This window comes from Lepidochelys kempii, chromosome 1 (assembly GCF_965140265.1).
Source record: "Lepidochelys kempii isolate rLepKem1 chromosome 1, rLepKem1.hap2, whole genome shotgun sequence".
Taxonomy (NCBI): domain Eukaryota; kingdom Metazoa; phylum Chordata; order Testudines; family Cheloniidae; genus Lepidochelys; species Lepidochelys kempii.
Genome location: NC_133256.1, coordinates 230,021,979 through 230,045,937, shown reverse-complemented (window position 1 = coordinate 230,045,937; position 23,959 = coordinate 230,021,979). Strand labels below are relative to the sequence as shown.

Here is a 23,959-nt window from a genome sequence, read left to right as displayed (position 1 = left end):
TTAACAAACATCCCTGAGAAGGGCTACAGGCTTTCCAGCAGCAGCTCTGTAAAAAGCCAAGATGATCCCATGTGGGCTCAGTAACTAAACCTTCGGTGTTCGTGACCAGCTCATAGGGAAAGTGGAGGAAAGAAAAATAAAAGCTTTCAACAAGGAGTGGGCCAAATTCTGCCTGCAGCTAAACCCACAGACCCCCAAGTGTCAGATGAATTTGGCCTACTACATATATTCTAGACCCAGGTTTCTAAACTATAGGGTCTAGAGGCATGTGGATCTTCAGCTGAGATTTAAAAAAAACAAAAAAACAAACAGACTAGGGGATTTAAACACACAACTTCTATTACTCTCAAGAGGAACCATGTGCTAAATCTCCTAGCCCGCTTTGAAAAATCTCAGCCCATTTGTGGATCTCATGGAGTACATCAATCTGTTTAGAACCTGATCCGAGTAGAACAAGGCTTATAGTACACGAGTGCTGCCCAAGCAGCAAAAGGTAAAGGATGCGACTGTAGGGCTGACCAACTAGTCTGGTGCTGGCAGGAACCCTACCTTTATAAGCCAGAAAGGGACAGGGAAGGGAAGAATGAGGACTGCTACGCCTTCACAGGAAATCACAGAGACAAAAATAATGCCAGCATCCAGAAAGCACTATGAAATATTTTCAGCACTATATTACAGCAATAGCCCCACTACCCGATGATGCTGAATCTCAATGTTTCACGGTCACAAGCCTAATAGCGAGATGCACTGTTGTTACGTCACACTCCAATTAATTAGTTTGTGCTTCTCTGCCTCTATTCAGTGATGAAGTGGCCTGTCAGCTCTTTAGGGTTAAGTACCAATGCTTAGGCCATTATAGCATGCCACGTTAGGATAAATCTATTTCTTATTAACAAAAACCTCTTGATTCAATTGTCAACAGAAGCTTAATTTTATCACCAAAAAATTAACATTTTCAATAAAAAGGTGTGTATATTCCATGGCAGAATGAGAGTTACAAATTAAACAGCACCCAAAGATGCTATCTAACATTTAATTTTTCCAGAGAGCGTTGAAAATAACTAGCATACTACACCCAGCGCAGTATGATATATTTGGCTACAATGTGCAACAAAGTCCCTTAATTCCTGGGAGGGTGTAAAGAGCAGACACTCCAATAGCACTGAAGTTGAAGCACGGATGAATGCAAAGGGCAGACCCACTCCAAACAGCCTTTAGAAGAGGCTATGGAAAGTAGGAGGGACGAACAGGACAGGGGGTTATAGATAGAAGGGAGAAGAGTTGATGTTGAGCCAGATTCTCATTTACTCTCATTCACCTTTCTGGCAGTGTAAAGGGGGTATAAATTACACTGCCAGAGTGGGGTAAAGGTCCTTAATATAAATGAGAATCAGGCTCATTGGATCCAAATGCTACAGAATGCAAACAGTTTAAAGTTTGCTCTATAATCTAGGTAAATCTTGAAACTCACATTTCTCCTTATTTTAGATCATTTTAAGCCCCCCCCCCCCATTACCATAGTATTGAGCACTTCACAATCTTTAATGACTTCATCTTCACAACACTCCTGTGAGATAGGGCAGTGCCGCTGTCCCCTTTACACCCACGGAGAACTGAGCCACAGGAGAGATTAAGTATCGGGGGTAACCCATGTTAGTCCGTATCCACAAAAACAATGAGGAGTCCAGTGGCACCTTAAAGACTAACCGATTTATTTGGGCATAAGCTTTCATGGGTAAAAAAAACAACTTCTTCAGATGCATCTAAGATTTACCTAGATACGTCTGAAGAAATGGGTTTTTTACCCAAAAATTTATGCCCAAATAAATCTGTTAGTCTTTAAGGTGCCAGGAGAGATTAAGTGACTTGTTCAAGGTCATCGAGGGAGCCTGTGGCACAGCCAGTCTCAAGTCCCAGGCTAGCACCCTAACCACCTTCCTCACCTGCCTTCCTACCGATCTATCTAGATTTTACTGGTGTCCCCATTACTGTGGTGTTTGGACAACATACATATTCATTTTATATGAAAATGACCTGAAGGAAAAAAAAAAAAACCACATTACTGACCTCCTTTCATTTTGTGTTATTGTTCCATTCTCCAGCTTTTTAACAGTGGATGCTAAAACTTTGTTGGCATCATTGGCAAAATCCAAGTCTCTGACCTCAGACAGAGGAACCGATACAATGGCAAAAGCTTCCTTGTCTTCTTTTGTTTGGCAAGTCCCAATCTGAAATAGTGTGTTTTTTTTAAACAGAGTTTAATTTTGGTGAGCAATCCTCTATCTTCCTCTGAATTATTATATAACTTTATATGTAGGGAAGTTAAATCATTCACAGATAATTATAGGAATGAGTTTGGAAAGTTAGTACACTTGTATCAATATTTACCTTCAACATCACTGGCCTCTCTTCTTCTGTATCTATAGGAATACTAGTACTGGTCACCCAAGTATTAGTACATAGGTGTCTCAACCGAACATAAGAGTTCCTAAAGACAAAACACAGTAAAACAACAGGTCTGGAGAAAAAATGATGGAAGCTACACACTTCATTGTTCCTCAGAATGTTTTGAGACAATATGACAGAGAGACCACGAGTAAAGTTATTTAAGTAAAAGATGATGAGGGGAAGGTTCTAAAATCTAACGTGAACAGAAATACTTCTGTGAATTTCAGCCAAGTATGAAAACATGTTTCTTTTATTTGAACAGTCTTCTGCAGAGTTGTGACCCTCAAAGAACAGCAACACATTAGTAGGCACAGTCTAATAGCTCGATCCTGAAAACCCTTGCTCACATGAGTAAGCTTGACTTCAATAAGAACGCTCATGTGAACAAGCACTTATAGTATCAATCATAAGCTGAGAATCAAGTGCACAAACAGCATGAATTAGATTTTTTAAATTCTTTCAGTTTGTGGTGGTGTTAGAGATGGGCAATTAATGCAAACATTTTTCAGTGACTATTCATTCTACTTTTTTAGATTAATTCACTTTGGCCAAGTTTTCAGTCTCCCTTTTCATGTTCACACTCTGAATATTCATGCAAGTGAATTGTGCTAGGAAAAAGGAGCACAGAAAACAAATTTCAAAGTTGCATACACAAATATGATCAAAAACCAAATTTTAAATTGACTCAGGAGAATTTGCCCCCAAGTGACTGAATGTTCAATCATGGAACAGAAAAAAACCCTTATGACTTATCTGACCAATCACAATTACGCAATACTGTTCAAAATTTCAAATATTCACAATTAATTTCTGGACTAAAAAACCTCAAAAACTACTTGTTCAATGAATTTGAACAACAAATATATTCCAAGAAACCATGCTCTGTCACGGGCAGTGCATGCACAGAAAACAAGGCAAAATTCATTGCATAAATTATTTACTGGGAATGATTCTCTCAGATTTATTAATAGTACATTTTTTTTCAAACAGCATACTAGGCCCAGTTCTGCTCTCAATCACACCTGTGCAACATTTGCCCCACTATTTTTATATCTTGGCAGTGTCCCTTTAAGTCTTACTTGTTTTATCCTAATAATTATTTTATCTAGTCACAGCAGCAGGATCATGTTTTATACATCTCTTGTTTATCTGGGAATGCTCCTCAATTTCACCTGAAGAATAACACTAGCATATGTCTCAGACTAGCAGCTGTGTTAGTCTGTATTCGCAAAAGAACAGGAGGACTTGTGGCACTTTAGAGACTAACACATTTATTTGAGCATAAGGTTTCGTGAGCTACAGCTCACTTCATCGGATGCATATGTTTGATTTTTCAGCTTTACTCACCAGTATAATGCTAGAGAGAAACCTTGTCAATGCAGTATTTTTATTTTTACCTTGGAACCAGGCAATCAGCTCTCTGAAGAGTGGTGGCATCCAGTTCAAAGAGAGATGCGATGTCATTTCCATGTGGTACAGAGACCAAAGTATACATAATCTTCTCCCCTGCTTGCCGTTTCTTCTTTGAAGCAGCAAGGTCGCCGTCTCTCTGTTGATTAGGCACAAGGGTTTTTGCTTGCACTGGGCCCTATTATAAATTCTCCAATTACCTTGTGGACAAGTAATACATCTGAATTTTACTTTTACATTCCAGTGAGGATGCGTTAGGGCCAGCTTTGGAGAGCGTAACACAGAGGATACAATCTGCCCCGTGGACACAGGGTCTCAGAAAGTCATAACAACAGGAGCAGGTCACACACTGCAGAGAGACTATAGTACCACATACATTACCACCAGGGGTGGCTCTACCAATTTTGCCGCCCCAAGCAGTCGCCGCTGAATTGCCGCTGCCACAACAGTGGCAGAGCTGCTGCCGAAAGCTGCCGCCGAAAGCTGCTGCGGTGGGAAGAGCACCGGAGCTGCCGCCCAATTGCCACCGCAGGACACAGACTGCTGCCCCATTCTAAATACCGCCCCAAGCACCTGCTTGGAAAACTGGTGCCTAGAGCCGGCTCTGATTATTACTTGACACCAGCACTTCAAAAATGTGCTGTAGTTGCAGACCCTGGCCACCCATCAGATGTAATTACACTGCACTAGTTTGGAGGGGCCAAAGATCAAAGCAAAGAATGGATGAAAATCGAAATGTAAAGAGAAAGAAAGATTAGTTCAATTGCTGTTCTAAGAGTCCGTTTTCTTTTCCCATTTGTGGTCATAATCATAGCACCTGATAAATGAGAGCGGCCAAGGCAGCTGCTCCATTCACAATCAACCTGACACTGCATGGATTGGCAGTGGCATAGCCAGCCAGCTGGACTCGACTAAAATTCTCAGTGTAAACAGACAGCACATTAGGGGCTGGATCCTGCCTGGGGCTGGATCCTGCCTGGTGCTGAGTGGTCCCAAATCCCACTGATGTCTGTGGAATTGAGGGAGCTCATCAACTAACAGAAACAGGTCCTAGAATCAATGAGCAGGGCCCCAGCTGCCAGCCCCATGCCTGCCCCGGGGCCCTGGCTGCCAGCCCCAGCCTCAGCCCCCTAACCCCTGTATGCGTCCCCTCATCCCAGAGCCACAGCCCCATTCCTGGCCCTGGGGGGAAGGGACACAAGGTAAAACTTTGGGGACCACTGTCTTAAAACCTCCAATACTGGGATTTGGACAACCTCCCCTAGTAACCTATTCCAGAGCTTAACTACCCTTATAGTTAGAAAGTTTTTCCTAATATCTAACCTGAATCGCCCTTGCAGCAGATGAGGCCCATTACTTCTTCTCCCTGTCCTACCGTCAGTGGACATGGGGGTCCCAGTCCTCTTTATAACAGCTCTTAACATATTTGAAGACTGTTATCAGGCTCCCCCTCAGTGGTTTCTCAAGACTACAAATGCCCAGTTTTTTTAACCTATGAGAGCTAGACACCTAAAACCCACTGCATGCCTATCTGCATCTTTGTAAATGTGGCCCAAAATACTAAATTCCCAGGGCTTGACGCTGCAAACCCTTTCTGAAAGGAGTAATCCATATTCACATCTATAGCCCCACTGAAGTCAACAGGACTTCTGGTCTGTGTAACAGTTACTCCTTCTGTTAGGACTGCAGGATCAGGCCTTTAAATTATATATATTATCAAAGATTTGCAATCAGTTTCAGATTAACAATTCCTGGCACATCAGGCACACAAAATATATGGTGTGGAAGAGAGAGAGAGAAAGAGGGGAGCCAAGGATGCCAAAAAAGAAAATCAGACAGTGGAGATCTGAAATGTGATTAACATGATTTATAGTGTGTCATGAACCAAGGAACGTGCTAAGCAATATAAAAAGGATACACTTGCTTTGCATTAGTCGTTTGATAAGACCTATATAGTGAGAGATAATCTGGGTGGTGCTTTGATTACGGATACTGCCTGTTGATTAGCCATCACAATTGCAATGAATTTCACCAATTCAGATGAAACTAGTTCCCCTTCATAGCCCAGAGGAGAAGAAACTTTTCAAATCCTTGCTAAATATTCACTTCTTCTATCAACCCTGAAAATATTAACACTCCATCCCATTGCTCTAAACAAGGGAGAGAAGCAGAAATCCTCCTGTAACTGCACTTTCCTCAGGGGCATCCAGTGCCTATTGTGTTGTCAGTTTTATTGATCAGTGCAGAAAGGGCATTTCATTCAGAAGGGACAGCATGGAAGAAGGTATTTTATTTGTTTGTATGTGTGAGAAACTGGCAAATAAGTGAATGAAGTGTCCATCATTGGAATGAAAGATGAGTGGACAGGTAGGAGGAGCAGAATTGTGAAGGGCCTTCAAGGTGAGGACATGAAGCTTGATCTAGATGCAGTGAGAAGAGGGAGACAAAGATGGGATGCAGAGAGGGTAGTGATACGGTCAGAGGTAATGAAGATGATGTCAGTATCTCTGTTTTGAATGGATTGGAGAGAGGTGATGTGGGTGGTAAGGGGTAGGGAGGAAGAGATTACAGTAATGAAGACATAAAATGACAAGAACCTGGACCAGAGTTTTAGGTCTCTGAAGGAAAAGGATGGATCTTAGGCTATGTCTACACTACCGCGGTAAGTCGACCTACGTTACACTATGTAACTCCAGCTACATGAATAACGCAGAAATCTCCCGTTGACTTACCTTACTCTTCTCACAGAGTACAGGGGTAGAGTACAAGGGTCGACTGGAGAGCGATCTGCAGTCAATTTGGCAGGTCTTTACTAGACCCGCTAAATCAACCGCTGGTGGATCGATCTCAGAGCATCGATCCCGGCTGTAGTGTAGACTTGCCCTTCGAAAAGAAAAAATGGCAGCCTGGATGTGTGGGACTATAGAGAATACTCTAAGAGGCACTAGCAGGCGTGGTCAGAGTTAGCTACATAGATGGGTAGGGGAAAGGAGATCCAGTTGGTGTACCATCCAGTGGAAGACAGTGACTGGGGCAAGGGAGGGAATGGAATCAGCAAATGTGGAAGAAGAAAAGCCCAACACCCTTGCCAGGGTATCTTTGTTTATTTGTTTGTTTTTAAAGTCATGGTGTGAGATGTGTGAGAAGAGAGAGTGGCTGCAGAGGCAGCATTTGAGTGGGATCCAGGTTTCATTGAGTACAGCGAGATTGGAGGAGTGACAGATGAGGTGGTCATGGATGGCAATGAGCTTTATGGAGTTGGTACTCCTAAACAACGGATAACACTGTCATGTATGCAATCTGGAAAAAAACATCGGCACAAAATTGAGAAGACTTGTAAATTTCAGTCCATTATGCATATTTTTAAACCAATTACAGTAGATTATATATAAAATACAGAAAATTTCACAGATACTGGATTACCGCCATTGGTTTGACATATCATATTATATAGGAAGGAATTTTCTAAAACATATAATGTTTCTTTATGTTGTGAAACAGAAGTTTAATGTAATTGGAGCCAAATACTATAGTCCAACCAGAGGTAACATAAATCAGGCAAAATCAGACTTCTCCTTCCCAATACCTGGATATTTCCAAGTGCCCACTAGACTACTCAAGTTGCAGTGGGGGAGGTTTAGATTGGATATTAGGAAAAACTTTTTCACTAAGAGGGTGGTGAAACACTGGAATGCGTTACCTAGGGAGGTGGTAGAATCTCCTTCCTTAGAGGTTTTTAAGGTCAGGCTTGACAAAGCCCTGGCTGGGATGATTTAACTGGGAATTGGTCCTGCTTCGAGCAGGGGGTTGGACTAGATGACCTTCTGGGGTCCCTTCCAACCCTGATATTCTATGATTCTATGATTCTACTCTACTTCACAGCGACTAGCATGGTTTGCTAGTAGATATGCGCCACCACAGATCTCAAGAGACACCACTGTTCAACTACATCCTATCCCCAGTCTTTTATACCTAAAATTCAGGAGACCTGCATGTGGCTTCACTTATGGAGGAGCATTCATTTTAACTGCACAGAACAGTGCAAAAATGTGACAGACCTGGAAGATCATTTCTTTTAGAATGCAAACCCAATCTACAATTCCAATTGGTAAAACCACCTCCTGTGGCATAGAGACAGACAGGGATAATGCCCTGTTCCTGTATGAATACAGACTTCAGTAGAAATGAAATTTAACAACAGCCAGACTTCTTAAAATGCCTGTTAAATCCAGTACAACGTAATATCTCAATATGTTAACCCAGTTTAGTAGGCTCTTAGAAAACCAGCATTTTCATATAGCAGCAATGTGAACAGAACTGTTTAGGTTAGACGAGTTAAAAAATTCTATATGAAAAACGAGTAAATTAATGGCTACCCTTGCTCCTGCATTTTACTGAACCTTGGCAGACAGCACAGCAGTTAGCCGCCTATAACACCTTCCCTATTGACTCATTTGTGAGTCATCCCATTTTTAGCAGAGACATCACGTTGCAATTCTGTTGTTAGGAGCCAGAGACATTCTGTAAGAAACAATGTATGCGTTTTCAGAGCTGATTCAGACCTGTGTGCAACAGCAGAATAATAAAGTGTCAGCATCCATGTGTGTTTCTCTCTCTCTCTCACTGCAAGTGCAGAGCCTCTCAAGTGGTCTGACTGCTGGCTTTAGATAAGCACAGACACACTACCATTTTAAAGCTAAAGACACTTATTTTTAAACTGTGCTTTTTGGATTATTTATTACCAAATTAATTCCTAGCTGAGCCTTTTAAAATACTGCTCCACTTGTTTAAACCAGATGACTTGCATTACACATAATAAAATTTTAATTAAAGTTTTGTTTTGTTTTTTTAAACAAACAAGCTCAGTTGCTGGAAGACAAAAGGAAAAAGCCTTTAGAGACACAGTATTTTTTAAAAAATTCCACCTGGGAATTATATAAGAAAGAAAACACTCTCTGGGTCAGATCCTCAGCTGATGTAAAGCAAAACTCCATTGAACTCAATGGAGCTATGTCAAAACTACACAAGCTGAGGATCTGGCCTTTTGGTTCCATGGCAGAAATACCCTATTTATTCAAGCAAAAAAAAAAAAATATATATATATATATATAAATCACCGCCAAGAAATCACAACAGTAAATGCCAGTTTGGAAATACTTAGGATTAGTGCTATCTCACAAAGATTCATTTGTGAGGGAGTTAGTTTACCCTTCCAAAGGCGACAGCCTTCTTAGGGAAAGGAATTAATGAAACCCAGGCTCCCAGCTGTTCTTGACATTTTCCCAATGTTTATGGTGTCCCTGTGGATGCTATACATTTGTGTGATTGGAAATAACAGACTTCTTTGCAGCGTAATACACCAATTCTGAATTTAAATGGGAGCTGTAACATACAGCGCTGACTTTTTGATGCACTATAGACTATAACCTTCCAATCTTCAAAAGCTGGAGAAGGCAGCATTTAATAAAGGCTTCTAAATTACAGGAAGACCTTCATGTTACATAGTCTCTTAGGCTTTGGAGGGGAAAAATATGTAACAAGTGTATTGCCCTTCATTGTAAGGCCAAATATTACCAGAAACCGAAACAGGATTTTTAAAGCTCTTCCTCACTAGGCAATTTGGCAGTATTTTCAAAAGAACCTAAAGGTAACATTTTTAAAAGGGACAAAGTGACAACTCCCATTTTAATAATGAATTAGGCCCTTAAGAGCCTAAACCCTATTGATTTGTAATATAGAGATTCCTAAGTGTCAGATTCACTTTTGAAAAATGGAACTTAAGACTCATAAGTCACTGAGGCCTGGTCTACGCTGCGGGGGGCAATCGATCTAAGTTATGCAACTTCAGCTACATGAATAACTTAGATCTACTTACCACGGTGTCTTCACTGTGGTAAATCAACGGCTGACGCTCTCCCGTCGACTCCGCTTGTGCCTCTCACTCCAGTGGAGTACTGGAGCAGACGGGAGAGCGCTCAGCGGTCGATTTATCGTGTCTGGACTAGATGCGATCATCGATCCAGCAGGTAATGTAGACAAGCCCTTAGGCACTTTGAAAATTTTATCCTAAGAGAATTAAGTGCCCTGTTTCCATTGAAATCCAATGGGCTTGGGGTGCCTAACTTGCAAATGGGGTGCTTGTTTGTCACAAGCACAGAGCTCTAGTTACTGGAGCACTGGAAAATGAACCCCAATATTGCATGGAGGGGTTAGTGAGTTACTTCTTGTTTGTTTTTTATATACTTTGGAAAAAGCATCCAAACTGACAACCCTACAGACCACAGACCTCTAACTTTATTCTACCTTAGGAGCTACAGTATGGGAAGCAACAGAACAGGCTTCCCCACGCCAGCTTTGTCAGTGGCAAGCACTCAGAAACCATGAGCCAAACCCAAAAAGTTTGGCTTAAAAATCATAAGCTTTTTTAAAAGACTGGAGTTCTTTTTATTAGACTTCTAGGTTTCTGTGCCTTATAGGATGCACTTAGTTCACATATTCAGACTTTTCTCCACAACCATGAGGGCTAGAAATATAAATATATTTTATAAACAAAAGCAAGATTCTCAGCTACAGGAGTTGTGGCTTTGAAAAAAACATTCATTATTTTTATCCTGAGGCTTGCGATAATTAGAGTTGCCAATATCGCCACACTAACGGGATAGCAGAATGGAAAACCTTGTGTAAGAATGCATGGTTCTTCTGTTCAGAAACACTAGGTTCAGTTGCTTGCACAAAGATTCAAAGTAGTTACTGATGAATCATGCTAGCAGATGGGGCCATCTAGCTCCAACCTGGATATAAAGGGAAGGAGGGTGCAGAGGGAACTAGGACAGAGGAGGTCCTGGAAGGAAAAACTAGGAGTGACTGTAGGTTGAGGTTTATGTTGGGTTAGTATTGCTGAGTTACCAATAAAGCCATACATGAGGAAGTGTGCTGTCAATCCTCAAAGCATTTGGCATTTTTATTAAAGCTCCAGCTTCTGGAGTCATGTGATTGTCAGAACCTCAGCAATCATTTTAAAAAGATTCTAGCACAGAGAAAAGCTTGAAAATGAGTTCCCTAAAGGCTTAAAAAACAGGAGACAAATAAAAATGTCCCCACATTTATTTTTAAAAACCTTGTAGTTTTTAAGTCAATCTCATGATTTTTGGCTGGTGAGCGGGACAGGATTGACTCACTATTTTGAATACTTGGATTGGTTGGTAACAGATTCCCAGCAGGCTTTAACTCCACCACCTTAGCATGTGCTAACATTCAACTTGCCTTGCCGTGCCTAGCATTTTAGAAGTTGTGGTTTAGATCGAGCTAGCTATCATCATCAATCACATCTTTAAATCCTAGGCAAGACTAGGCCACAGAGGGGTACGTCTACACTGCAGTTAAAAACCCACAGCTGGCCAGTGTCAACTGACTTGGGCTCAAAGAGCTTGGGCTAAGGGGCTGTTTAATTGTGGTGTAGATGTTCAGGCTTGGGCTGCTGCCCAAGCCCTGGGACCCTCCTGCCTTGCCAGGTCCTCGAGCCCAGAAACCAGCCCAAGCATCCACACTGCATTAAAAAGCCCCTTAGCTTGAGCCCTGTGAGACCGAATGGGCTGGCATGGCCAGCCACAGGGTTTTGATTGCAGCGTAGACCTACTCACCGTTTCCATATGCTCTGCTTTGGATGGGGTAGGAACTGTAAGCCAAAGCGTTTATACTCTCTCATGTGCATTTACAATGATCTGAAGAAAATCTCTAGGGATGCTAGGGTAGCTCAGTCTCACTGCTCCATGTATGAGCTTATAGACTCCTTTCTAAGGATCCAACCCTGCAAATACATTTGGGAGTAACACTTACTGCTATGAACAGCCCCACTGACTTTGACAGTACGTGTCATGCACTGGTTAAACGTTTGGAGAGTCAGACCTTAGGCTATCGGCTCCTTTTGGACAGAGACTTTGTCTTCTCTGTGATCTGTACAGCTCTGAGCATGGATTCAGAACTCAACAAATAACCAAGTTTATTTTGTCCTTGGTCTCTTTGCTAAAGAGCCCAGTGCTAAAGAGCAATGTGGAAATCTGTCAACTTTGAGAAGAATTAAGACAACCAATTAATGACACATATGCAACCACCAGACAGTACTGACTGGTTAATACCAATTACCAGCTGGTACATGCCGATATGACACTGGATTCAACCAAGTAACTTAGACATGAAAGACTCCCTAGCCCATTACCAACCTCTGAACAACTCAGTCCCCAATATAGTATAGAGGTATCATAGTGTTCCATTTGCAATTGGAAACCAAACATTTTTATTAAGCAAGAGAAAAACTTTTCCTAACAATAGTTCTTAGTTGTGCTTTTGTTTATACAGAGAGCCCAAGGTCGGCGGTAGCAGAATTCAAAGCAGAAGGAAATCTACTCTAATAGAGGCTATAGTAATCAAAAGTGCTGCTGTGATCTTTTCAATACTCCGTGACCCTCTTCTTTTTCCCTTTCCTTCTCCTGCTTTCTGGAGAACTGAAACAGTGTTTTGGCCTTATAGGAAAAGGTGACTAGACAAATACAACCACCACCACTTTGCAGTTCTATAGGACTTTCCATCCAAAGATTTCAAAGTACTTTACGAACCTTAATGAATTACACCTCCCAGTACCCTGATGGGCTACAATGATACACCAAGAGGCTGAATAATTTGTATTTCATATGTACGTAAAACAAAAATAACCCTTCCACCCGGGGCTGATACTTTATATTAGATTGAGAATACAACAAAATATCCTGCAGTACATTTAAAGAAAGCATTCCACTTACCACGATCTTTCCTTCAGTATTCCCATCTGGATAGTGTGGATTAAGCTGAAAAAGAAAAGCATTCGTTATAACTTTGTCTCATCGTTTTTACACTGATTTTATACTCAGCAAGTATCCTATTTTTGCTCAGTCACCTATTATGCACATTGACTCAACGGTTAAAGCCAGCATCTGAAAATCAAAATTCCAGGATTCAATTCCACCGGCTACATCTTTAGTGCAAAAAAAAAAAAAAAAAAAAAAGGGGGGGGGGGTGTTTTTCCATTGAGATAGAGCTAACTATGTAAAACCCTAGTGGAGACAAGGCACAGGTAATTTTTATCTCAAGGTAGCCAGTCAAAGTCAACACTTCAGCTCCCACCTGGGTTTGCCCTTGACTAACTACACTGAGGTAAAACTAGAATGCATTGTCTCCACTAGGATTTTACTTACACACACACATACACACAGACATATATAAACACACACCTCTTTTGCACTGAAGACGTAGTCAAGTGGACAGTGTTTAACTGCTGGGTGACTCAGTTTAGCCATTATTACTGGAGATGATAATGCTTACTTACGTTGTAGTGGGATTGTGAAGCTTAATGAATTAAACTATTGTGAAGTAGTGAAAGAAGCTTGTGTGAAAGATGCTACACAATAATAAAACACAAAGTATTATTGTTTAACGGCATTACTACAATTTAACTTTTGACATTGGAAGACATAGGCAAGGAGATGATCATTTATGTAGGTAGACATAAATCCAGACAAACACCGACACACGATGGTTGCACATAAAAAAAACTTTCAAGAAAGATAATGAAACAGTTCTACCTCAGTATTTGCAGCATTCCCCAGTATTAGAAATACCTATGCAATATTGCAAATACTGTGATGACATTATATAGTTATCTAAACAAGTCAGTTTTAAGCACGAACAGTGTGGTGTGCATGTATAAAGGTTATAAGTATGTATAGTGGTTTTACTGGCATAAGTTTGAGGTAGGCAAGGGTACATCTACACCTCAAAAAACAACCACACCTGAGGCAGCAAATCTCAGAATCCGGGTGTACAGACTTCGGCTCAGGCAACAGCACTAAAAATAGCAGCACAGACATTCCCGCTCAGGCTGGAGTTTGGGCTCAAACTCAGCAAGGGAGGTGGGTCTCAGAGTCTGAACTCCACTCCAAGTGAGAACATCTACACTGCTATTTTTAGTGCCATTGCACAAGTCTGTAGGTCCGGTACTGAGACTGCTCTGCTGCTCTGACTGATTTCGGTATTTCCTTTAGCCAGCATGACAGGCTTGAAAATCTGCTTTAACAGCTTGTTTTCTTCCCTCTATGATGCCCACTCTAAATCCTGTCTCAAGCTCTTGGTCCCCATAACTTCTCAACTAGAACTCCAAAATAGCTCTATTACACAGAAACAGGAATGGGAGAATGAGGATAATGAATGGGACATGATAATACCAGGTTCAAAATAGATAGGAATGACACAGTTGGTCACACTGGTGGGGGAGTAGCACTATATGTAAAAGAGTCAAATAAAGTAAAATCTTAAATGAAACAAATTGTAACATAGAACCTCTATGGACAGAAATTCCATGCTTGAACAATAAGAGTATAGCAGAAGGAACAAACTACTGACCACTTGATCAGGATGGGGATGGAGACTGTGAAATGCTACAGGAGGTTAGCAAGGCTACAAAAAGCAGAAAGCTCAATAATAATGGAGGATTTAAATGATCTCCATATTGCCTGGTTATGTGTCACTTCAAGAAAGGATGCAGAGGTAAAATTTCTAGACACCATGAGTGTCTGCTTGTTGGAGCAGATAGCCTTGGAACCCAAAACCAGAGAGGCAATTCTTTTTCTAGTCCTAAGTGGAGCACAGGAACTGGTCCAAGAGGTGACTATAGCTGAACTGCTCGATAGTAGCAACCATTACATCCTCGTAGAGGTGATAAAAAACCCACCATGGTAACATTTAACTTTAAAAAGAGGAACTCAATGAGGATGCTTGTTAAACAGAAATTAAGAGGAGCTACCACAAGGATTAAAAGGTTGCAAGCAGCATGGGGACTACTCAAATGAACCATAATAGAGGCTCAGACTAAATGTATAACCCAAATTAGAAAAGACAGACAATCAGAGGACCAAAAGAATGTTGCCCTGGCTAAGCAGCAGAGTAATGGAGGCAGTTATGGGCAAAAAGGCATCCTCTAAAATTTGGAAGTCAAACATAATGAGGATAATTGGAAGGAGCACAAACTGTGGCAGGTTAAGTGTAAAAGTACAGCAAGGTAGGCCAAGAAAGAGTTTGAGAAGCAACTTGCTAAAGTTGCAAAAACTAACAATAAGATTTTTTTTTATTTACATCAGAAATAGGAAGCCTGCCCAACATACAGTAGGCCACTAGTCAACCAAGGCATTAAAGGAGCACTCAGGGAAGTGTTTGCTCTGTAACTATAAAAATGCCTGCTACAGCCAGGGGAGATGCATGACCAAGTGTGAAATATTAGTTTGCCACAAGAGGTGTTATCTCCTCCCCAACAAAAGAATGCCTATAGACAACAGACAAGGCATTGTGGAACGTCAGGAGACAAAAAACTTTGTTGATTGCTTTCCCACACCTCTGAAGAGGGTATATGCACAAGCCTCCATCCCATCACAGCTCGAATGGTAGACGAAAGGTAATAAAAATGCCTGACCAGAAGAAACTATTCCTCTGCTGCTTGAACTCTGAGGAGCAAAGATTTCTAGGCATAAGCAAGGGGTCCTCAGCTGTTTAGCTTGAGTTAGCCTAAATGACATAGAGAGCTGGCATATTATAACAGTTTCTATTACCTTTTGAAACCTGACTGTAACTCGTGTGTGTGTATGTTTACCTGCTTTAATCTTGTAAATAATTGATTTCTTTTTCCTAGTAAATAAACCTTGAGTTGACAGGATTGGCCACAAGCATTGCCTTTGGTTTGAGATCTGAAGTACCACTGACCTGAGGTAAGTGACTGGTCCTTTGGGCCTGGGACTAACCTGAATTTTGATGTGATATTTGGTGTAAGGGACCATCTGTCACAAAAGGCAAGCTTGCCGAGGCAGCAAGATAGACGAGGACGCCCAAGGGGATTGTCTGTGACTCCATGTTAAGGCTGTGACAGCGCTTTACGAGTTCACATTTGCTACGTGGTTGGTGAAATCTAAGCACAGAACACACAACCAATTTGGAGTTCTTGCATTGTTTTTTGATAGTCTGTCCTGAGGATGGTACTCTGAGTGGTGAGCCGCACCAGACAGCATGACAATCGATTTTTTTTTTAAGTTTTCTCGCATTTACTCCAAAATCAAATGTTATTACTATTATTTGTGGTGTGGTAGCACCTAGGAACCCGGGTCATGAACCAGGACACCACTGTGCTGGGGGCTGTACAAGCACAAAACAAAAAGACAGCCCCTGCCTCAAGGAGCTTGAAATAAACTACTTAAATAAGATTATTTTAAATGCCAGTTCTGAAAACAACCTGATTCTCCAGGTCAAGATGGGTTCTTCCTGCTTGGTCCACCATCAGGAGCAATAAATGTTCTCAGGCCAAACTCTGCTCTGTTACAGTATGCAAACTCCACTCTCTTCAACAGAAGTGCACAGGTGTAACTGGGGACAGAATCTGATCCTACAATCAGAACTTAGTTAACAGTTCTGTTGATAACACACAAAAGAAAAGCAAACTGGCTCAACTTTTAGTTTTGGTACTGGAGGAATCAGAGAGAAAAAACTCTAAATACAGAGCAAAATCTTCAGCTACCATTAATCTGCATAGCCTTGTTGATGTCTATGGGGCTCCCCGTGGGGCTAGTAGTCTGCCTGGGCAGATCACGCTGCCTGGGCAGATCTGAGGTGCATCTTTAATTACAGTATTCTTCCCACTACCACAAAAGCTATAATAAACTCCACAAAGTTAAGTTCGGATAAAGTCTTAATGCTTCAAATCCATTCCTTTTCCTGATTTATAGAGTACACTTTCAGGGTCCCTCAAACAGCCTAGCAAAGAATAGGAGAGTTGCAAATAGAATGCTAGTAAAAAGTTCCCTCCATTATTGTAGAAATCCACAATTTCTCTGCAGATATTTAGACTATAAATATGAAAACAGAACTAAAATAGGCCCTACTTGAGCTAAATGATCCTTCAGGCATTTTCAGGTCAATGGATCAGTTACAGTTCCAGTGTTACTTTAACATACAGAACTGTATTTCAAAGAAACAGCCAGCATAAGGAGAAGTATGCAGCTAATATATAGTATGACTGCCATGCATTATGAATTACATAGCTCAGATCAGAGGGACTGCATAAATCATCATTTAAACAGCTTCATTGTGTGCTACTTTTTAAAAGTAGTACAGTATGTTTCCAACAGCTCCTGTAATGAAGAACCAATAACTCAACCATACTAGGCCTCCATAGCTTGTATTTCAACAATTTCAGACTTGGGCATTTTTAGCCTATGCTAGGGGGGAAGGAAAAAAAAAAGTACCACAAAATAATAGTCTGGGCTTCAGACCTCTAATTACTGAAAATTGATTAAGAGAAAGAGTAGAAAATGTGTTTCATTACGTGGCAAGCTTTGTGCCACTTCAGTTCCACACCTAAACACTGATCCAGGAAACGCACAAGTAACTATAGAGCAATCATCTTACAAGGGCATATCCTGGTTCCTGTGCCATACCCAAATAAAGAGGGTCAACTAAGCATTCATAAGGAAAGCCGCACTCTACTGCTACTCCTGCAGACCCAGAGCTAGCGGAATCGGTGCACACAGATGGGGGAGATTTTGCACGTAGTCAAGCAGTCACAGATTCATCAGACCCAGCTCTGCACAACATCCAGCCCACCTCTAACCTCCAGATTCTTATGGAGTGGATGAAGTACAGCTGTATCATTTCTTTCACAAAACAGCACAATGAGCTATATTCTGACTTGATGCACGTGTGCACACATGGGGCTCACACTGACGTCAATAGGCATTGTGAGAGTTTTCCTCCAGTCTATGGTCCTACGAGCATGTGCACACTGGTAATTGTAACTGCAATTTGCACGGTGTAATTCATTGGAACAGTTTGTGACTGATTCTAGCTCACTAGGGAGCTGAAACTGCAGAGAGATGAGGGCTTTGAGGGTGGTTACTGAATGGAAATCGAAGGAGGAGAGAGGGTGCTCAGCACCACATGAAGGCTCTCAGCACCTCACAGGATCGAACAATTAAAAAGGAGTTTCACTGAAACAGAATTTACTAGATCAGCATCTACAATAAAAGGGATTCACAGTGTACAGAATGTAATACCTTCTTTTAAATCTAGACAGTACTAATAAATCCTGTCATCTGCAGAGTGTTATGTACTCAGACTGTGTTATGTACATAAGACTCCATGTCTTATGTAACATGCTGGCTAAGTGTGAGAAGTCTCACTCTAGTGGCTAGTCCATCTAAAGGATAAGAGCTTCACTCCAGTTGAAAAGATCAGATGTTGGTGTTGAAGTTCCCGTGCTCAACCCCTATTGATAGTGTGCACTGGTAGAGCCTTTCACAAAATGGTGGCGCATGAGATGACCTATCATGCATATTCTGGGAGCACCCTGGGGCCCCAGATAAGAGCAGGGCTGCTGTACTAGGTACTGTTACAAACACTTAGTAAGAGGCCGCCCTACCCCAAAAAGCTTACAATCTAAATAGGTAAGAGACAAAGAGTGAAAGACAGAAGACATTAGCAGCAGCCCCATTTTACAAATGGGGAACCGAGTCAGAAATAGTGCTTTTTAAGTGACTTGCCCAAGACCACACAGGAAGTCAGTTGCAGAGCCAGGAATTGAACTCCTGAATTCCAGCCCAGTGCCTTACCCACATGAGCATCTTCCTGCACACTTTGTTTGCTTAGAGGAGCATGTAATACTGTGCCCAGACATGTTGTATGTTACCTATAGGAGCTTGTCCATAGAAAGGATAAGAGCCTGCTATTACCACCAGTTAAGGGAGCTACTCTGTTAGATCAAATGGTAAAAGACCTAGTCCTGAAGGTCCCAAGCTCTATCCCCATTGACCACTGGAGGATCATCACACTTACTGCAGTGAAAATAAAGTTTTAAAGTTTCTTAAGCGTGTGAATCATCTTGAATCCTCTACTAAGGTCATATTATTGGTTATATTAACGTCTCAATATTTTGGTGCCATTTTCCTGCATCTCTCTGTCATAAGATATATTTTACATTTAGCAATTTAAGTTACATATTTCAGCGTATATTGCGGATGAATGGCTTGAAACTGTCACATTTAGAAAATAAGTTGCTTTTAAAAACAGGGAAATTCAGTTAAAGTGCCTGAAAAGGCTATTTTTAGATGCTCCCTAATTAAGGGGAAGATAAAAAGCCATACTGATTTTAACCAAATTTTGTTTAAAAGGAAAATAACATTTAAAATGTCTATCCAGGAAAAAAAACGAAGTTGCTAAATTTCAACTCAAGGAGCATTTTAATGGCTGGGTTAAAAACGGGATTTCTAATGGAAACACTGACAGACAAAAAATGAAAGGAGATAATTCAAAACACAAAGCAATTTCCATTTCATTTGATATCCAACTCATTAACACTGTACCCAATCAACAGGGGGAACATACTAAAAGAAAAAACACTTCCCATATCTATCATCTTCATTAAGCTTGCTTTGTTCTCTACTAACAGTACACTGATTAGCTTTCAATACATCCAAAGGACTTTTGCACAGATTCAACAGGACTTTTGTTATTATATTAACTTGCTGGAGAAATCTTGGTTATGTCTATGCTTAGATAGATTCTATACAACATCCTTGAAGCATTTGGCACAGAGTTCCTGATTGATCATTGGATACGATACTCTAGACAATCTTCCTTGGAAGTAGGTTTAAATTCTCAAAGCCTTTTACTGCGGGATTTTTTTTTTTTTTTTTTTTTCCAAATAAGCCTTGTTTACTCTTCTTGGCTGAAGAAGAGCTGGATTGGAGGCACTGCTTAGAAAACATATTAAACAGACCAGAGCAGCATTCAGGGAGAAAACACCCTGTTAAAGCTACTTTGTGACGCATAAGTGGTATGAATTGGACAGATCAGTGGAGAAATTCCCCCCTGCAGATAAACAATAGGCCAGTGGAAAGCTGGAACAGAATTAGCTTTAACCCATCCTGTGCCAGCTCTTCCCCAATCCCTGGTGTAAGAAGAAAGGCGGCAGCATATCAGGGGTATTTCAGGAAGAAAGGGGAAGAAGCAGCAGCAGAGCACAACTCTGCTATGCCCAAATTTACATTGATTTAAGATGGGGCCCTTGCTCCAGTGGCACCAATTACAGCTGTTCCTATGAAGCTCCAATTTGTTCAGGGGCAGCATGGCTGAGGATCAGGGATCCACAACTGGCACCATAAGGTCCCTGCCGCCCCTCACCCTATTGTCCTCCTGGAACTCAGGCATGGTGGAGAACCTGCCCCATGGATTCTGATTCTCAGCTCCACCCAAACTCTGCTGAGCTGTGAGGGGGAGAAAAAGGTGGCTTTAAGCTCCCCTTTCACTTTCCTGTATGTGAGGGTAATCCCCCAGCATAAGCTAGAAGAGCATCATGGTCCTTAGCCTCAATATCGATCATATGGAAAAAACACATTCACCTCTTCGTGGGATTAAGATCTCACCCTAAGTATGCTTTATACCTTCCAGTTATTGTTCAACACAACTAGGGAAGACCAGATTTGACATTATTGATATTTCTACAGTGAAAAACAAACAAATGAAACCCCTAAAAAAAAAAAGCCTCTCAAATCCTTCCGGACCTTCTTCGGAAGGAAAGGAAAAGTCCAATTTAAAAAAAAAAATCCTCATGTCATCTTTTAAAAAGAAATAGATTAGTGGATAAACCCTCTAAGTTTTTGCTACCCAGAAAATGAAGCAAAATGAAATGAGTGCCAGACAGGAAAGAAGAAAACCAACAAATAACTTATTTTCATAAAAATAAGTTGTTATAACCATTAAATAACAATCAACATAATATTTAATTCTTCCACAATGCCTTGCATGCTAAAGCACACACATATATACAAGCACCGCTGACATACATCCAACACTGGGCTGGATGGAAATAACCTGGTAGGAAACTGGTACACAGCTCACTACACAATACAACATGGCTAAGAACACTTGGACAAAGCCCTTGCTCTTAGGGCCAGATTTTCAAAGATACTTGGACATCCAAAGATGCAGAGAGGTGCCTAGTGGGATTTTCAGAAGTGCCCAAAAATAGGCTAGGTGCCTAATTCACATTGATTTAAATGGGTATTAGATGCCTAAACTGTTTAGGTGCTCTTGAAAATCCCACTCGGCACCAGTTGGCATTTTTAGGTGCTTAAATCCCTTTGAAAATCTGATCTTTAGCCTTGGTCTACACTAGGAGTTGAGGTCAAATTTAGCAGCATTAAATCGATTTAACCCTGCACCCGTCCACATGACAAAGCCCTTTTTTTCGACTTAAAGGGCTCTTAAAATTGATTTCCTTAATCCACCCCCGATAAGCGCTGAAATCAGCCTTGCCAGGTCAAATTTGGGGTACTGTGGACGCAATTAGATGGTATTGGCCTCCGGAGCTATACCAGAGTGCTCCATTGTGACCGCTCTGGACAGCACTCTCAACTCAGATGCACTGGACAGGTAGACAGGAAAAGGCCCGCGAACTTTTGAATTTCAATTTCCTGTTTCGCCAGCGTGGCAAGCTGCAGGTGACCATGCAGAGCTCATCAGCAGAGGTGACCATGATGGAGTCCCAGAATTGCAAAAGAGCTCCAGCACGGACTGAACTGGAGGTACGGGATCTGATCGCTATATGGGGAGAGGAATCCGTGCTATCAGAACTCCATTCCAGTTTTCGAAATGCCAAAACATTTGTCAAAATCTCCCAGGGCATGAAGGACAGAGGCCATAACAGGGACCCGAAGCAATGTCACGTGAAACTTAAGAAGCTGAGGCAAGCCTACCAGAAAACCAGAGAGGCGAACGGCCACTCCGGGTCAGAGCCCCAAACATGCCGCTTCAATGATGAGCTGCATGCCATTTTAGGGGGTTCAGCCACCACTACCCCAGCCGTGTTGTTTGACTCCTTCAATGGAGATGGAGGCAACACGGAAGCAGGTTTTGGGGACGAGGAAGATGATGATGATGATGAGATTGTAGATAGCTTACAGCAAGCAAATGGAGAAACCGGTTTTCCCGACAGCCAGGAACTGTTTCTCACCCTGGACCCAGAGCCAGTACCCCTCAAACCCACCCAAGGCAGAGAAGGGACCTCTGGCGAGTGTACCTTTTAAAATACTATACATGTTTTTTAAAATCAAGCATGTTTAATGATTAATTTGCCCTGGCATTAGTGGCTTTCCTGGATGTACTCCCAAAGCCTTTGCAAAAGGTTTCTGGGGAGGGCAGCCTTATTCCGTCCACCATGGTAGGACACTTTACCACTCCAGGCCAGTAGCATTTACTCAGGAATCACTGTAGAACAAAGCATTGCAGTGTATGTTTGCTGGCGTTCAAACATCATCCGTTCTTTATCTCTCTGTGTTATCCTAATGAGAGTGATATCATTCATGGTCACCTGGTTGAAATAGGGTGCTTTTCTTAAGGGGACATTCAGAGGTGCCCATTCCTGCTGGGCTGTTTGCCTGTAGCTGAACAGAAGTGTTCCCCGCTGTTAGCCACGGGGAGGGGGGAGGGATGAGGGGCTAGCCACGCGGTGGGGGGAGGCAAAATGCGACCTTGGAACGAAAGCACATGTGCTATGTATGTAAACAGCAAGGTTTACCGTGAAAGAAAGAGTGTACCCATTGTTCTATAAAATGTGTCTTTTTAAATACCACTGTCCTTTTTTTCTTCTCTCCACCAGCTGCATGTGTTTCAAGGATCACAGTATCTTCTCCTTCCCAGACACTAGGGAAGATTAGAAGGTGAAAAAAAAACAAACTAGCGATTAAATGTTCTCTGAGCTCACGCTGTCCTCCCACACTAACAGAGCACACACAAATGCGTGGAGGCAGACAATGTCAGACTGCAGGAAAGCACAAAATGACCTGGAGGAAAGGTGGCGGGCTGAAGAGAGGGCTGAAGCTGAAAAGTGGTGGCAGCGTGATGTGAGGAGGCAGGATTCAATGCTGAGGCTGCAGGAGGATCAAATTAATATACTCCAGCATATGGTTGAGCTGCAGGAAAGTCAGCTGGAGCACAGACCGCCACTACAGCTCCTGTGTATCCAAACGCCCTCCTCCCCAAGTTCCATAGCCTCCTCATCCAGACGCCCAAGAACACGGTGGGGGGGCCTCCAGCCACCCAGCCACTCCACCCCACCCCAGAGGATTGCCCAAGCAACAGAAGGCTGGCATTCAAGAAGTTTTAAAGTGCTGTGTGACCTTGTCCTTCCCTCCTCCACCACCCCTCCCAGTGCTTCTCTCCTCCACCACCCCTCCTGGCCTACTTTGGTAGTTATCCCCCTATTTGTGTGATGAATTAATAAAGAATGCATGAATGTGAAGCAACAATGACTTTATTGCCCCTGCAAGTGGTGATCGAAGGCAGGAGGGGAGGGTGGTTAGCTTACAGAAAAGTAGAGTAAACCAAGGGGGCGGGGGGCTTCATCAAGGAGAAACAAACAGAACTTTCACACCGTAGCCTGGCCAGTCATGAAACTGGTTTTCAAAGCTTCTCTGATGCGCACCGCGCCCTCCTGTGCTCTTCTAACCACCCTGGTGTCTGGCTATGTGTAACCAGCGGCCAGGCAATTTGCCTCAACCTCCCACCCCACCATAAACGTCTTCCCCTTACTCTCACAGATATTGTGGAGCGCACAGCAAGCAGTAATAACAGTGGGAATATTGGTTTCGCTGAGGTCTAACCGAGTCAGTAAACTGCGCCAGCGCGCTTTTAAATGTCCAAATGCACATTCTACCACCATTCTGCACTTGCTCAGCCTGTAGTTGAACAGCTCCTGACTACTGTCCAGGCTGCCTGTGTATGGCTTCATGAGCCATGGTATTAAGGGGTAGGCTGGGTCCCCAAGGATAACTATAGGCATTTCAACATCCCCAATGGTTATTTTCTGGTCTGGGAATGAAGTCCCTTCTTGCAGCTTTTGAAACAGACCAGAGCTCCTGAAGATGCAAGTGCCATGTGCCTTTCCGGCCATCCCACATTGATGTTGGTGAAACATCCCTTGTGATCCACCAGTGCTTGCAGCACTATTGAAGAGTACCCCTTGCGGTTTATGTACTCG

General features: G+C 42.1%; 1 protein-coding gene across 4 annotated transcripts in view; it reads right to left on the bottom strand.

The window, feature by feature from the left end:
• The window catches only part of ITPR2 (inositol 1,4,5-trisphosphate receptor type 2), a 356,349-nt gene that overhangs the window by 231,905 nt on the left and 100,485 nt on the right, over positions 1 to 23,959 (bottom strand). Inside the window, exons 10-13 of one of the 4 annotated variants that reach the window (XM_073317588.1) lie at positions 12,654 to 12,698; positions 3,846 to 4,036; positions 2,389 to 2,488; positions 2,068 to 2,228 (exon numbers count right to left, since the gene is read on the bottom strand). In XM_073317588.1, the coding sequence (XP_073173689.1) occupies positions 2,068 to 2,228; positions 2,389 to 2,488; positions 3,846 to 4,036; positions 12,654 to 12,698 (497 nt within the window). Of the gene's footprint in view, positions 1 to 2,067; positions 2,229 to 2,388; positions 2,489 to 3,845; positions 4,037 to 12,653; positions 12,699 to 23,959 lie in introns of those variants that run through there. The other 3 variants (XM_073317596.1, XM_073317605.1, XM_073317614.1) reach the window with 3 other exon arrangements.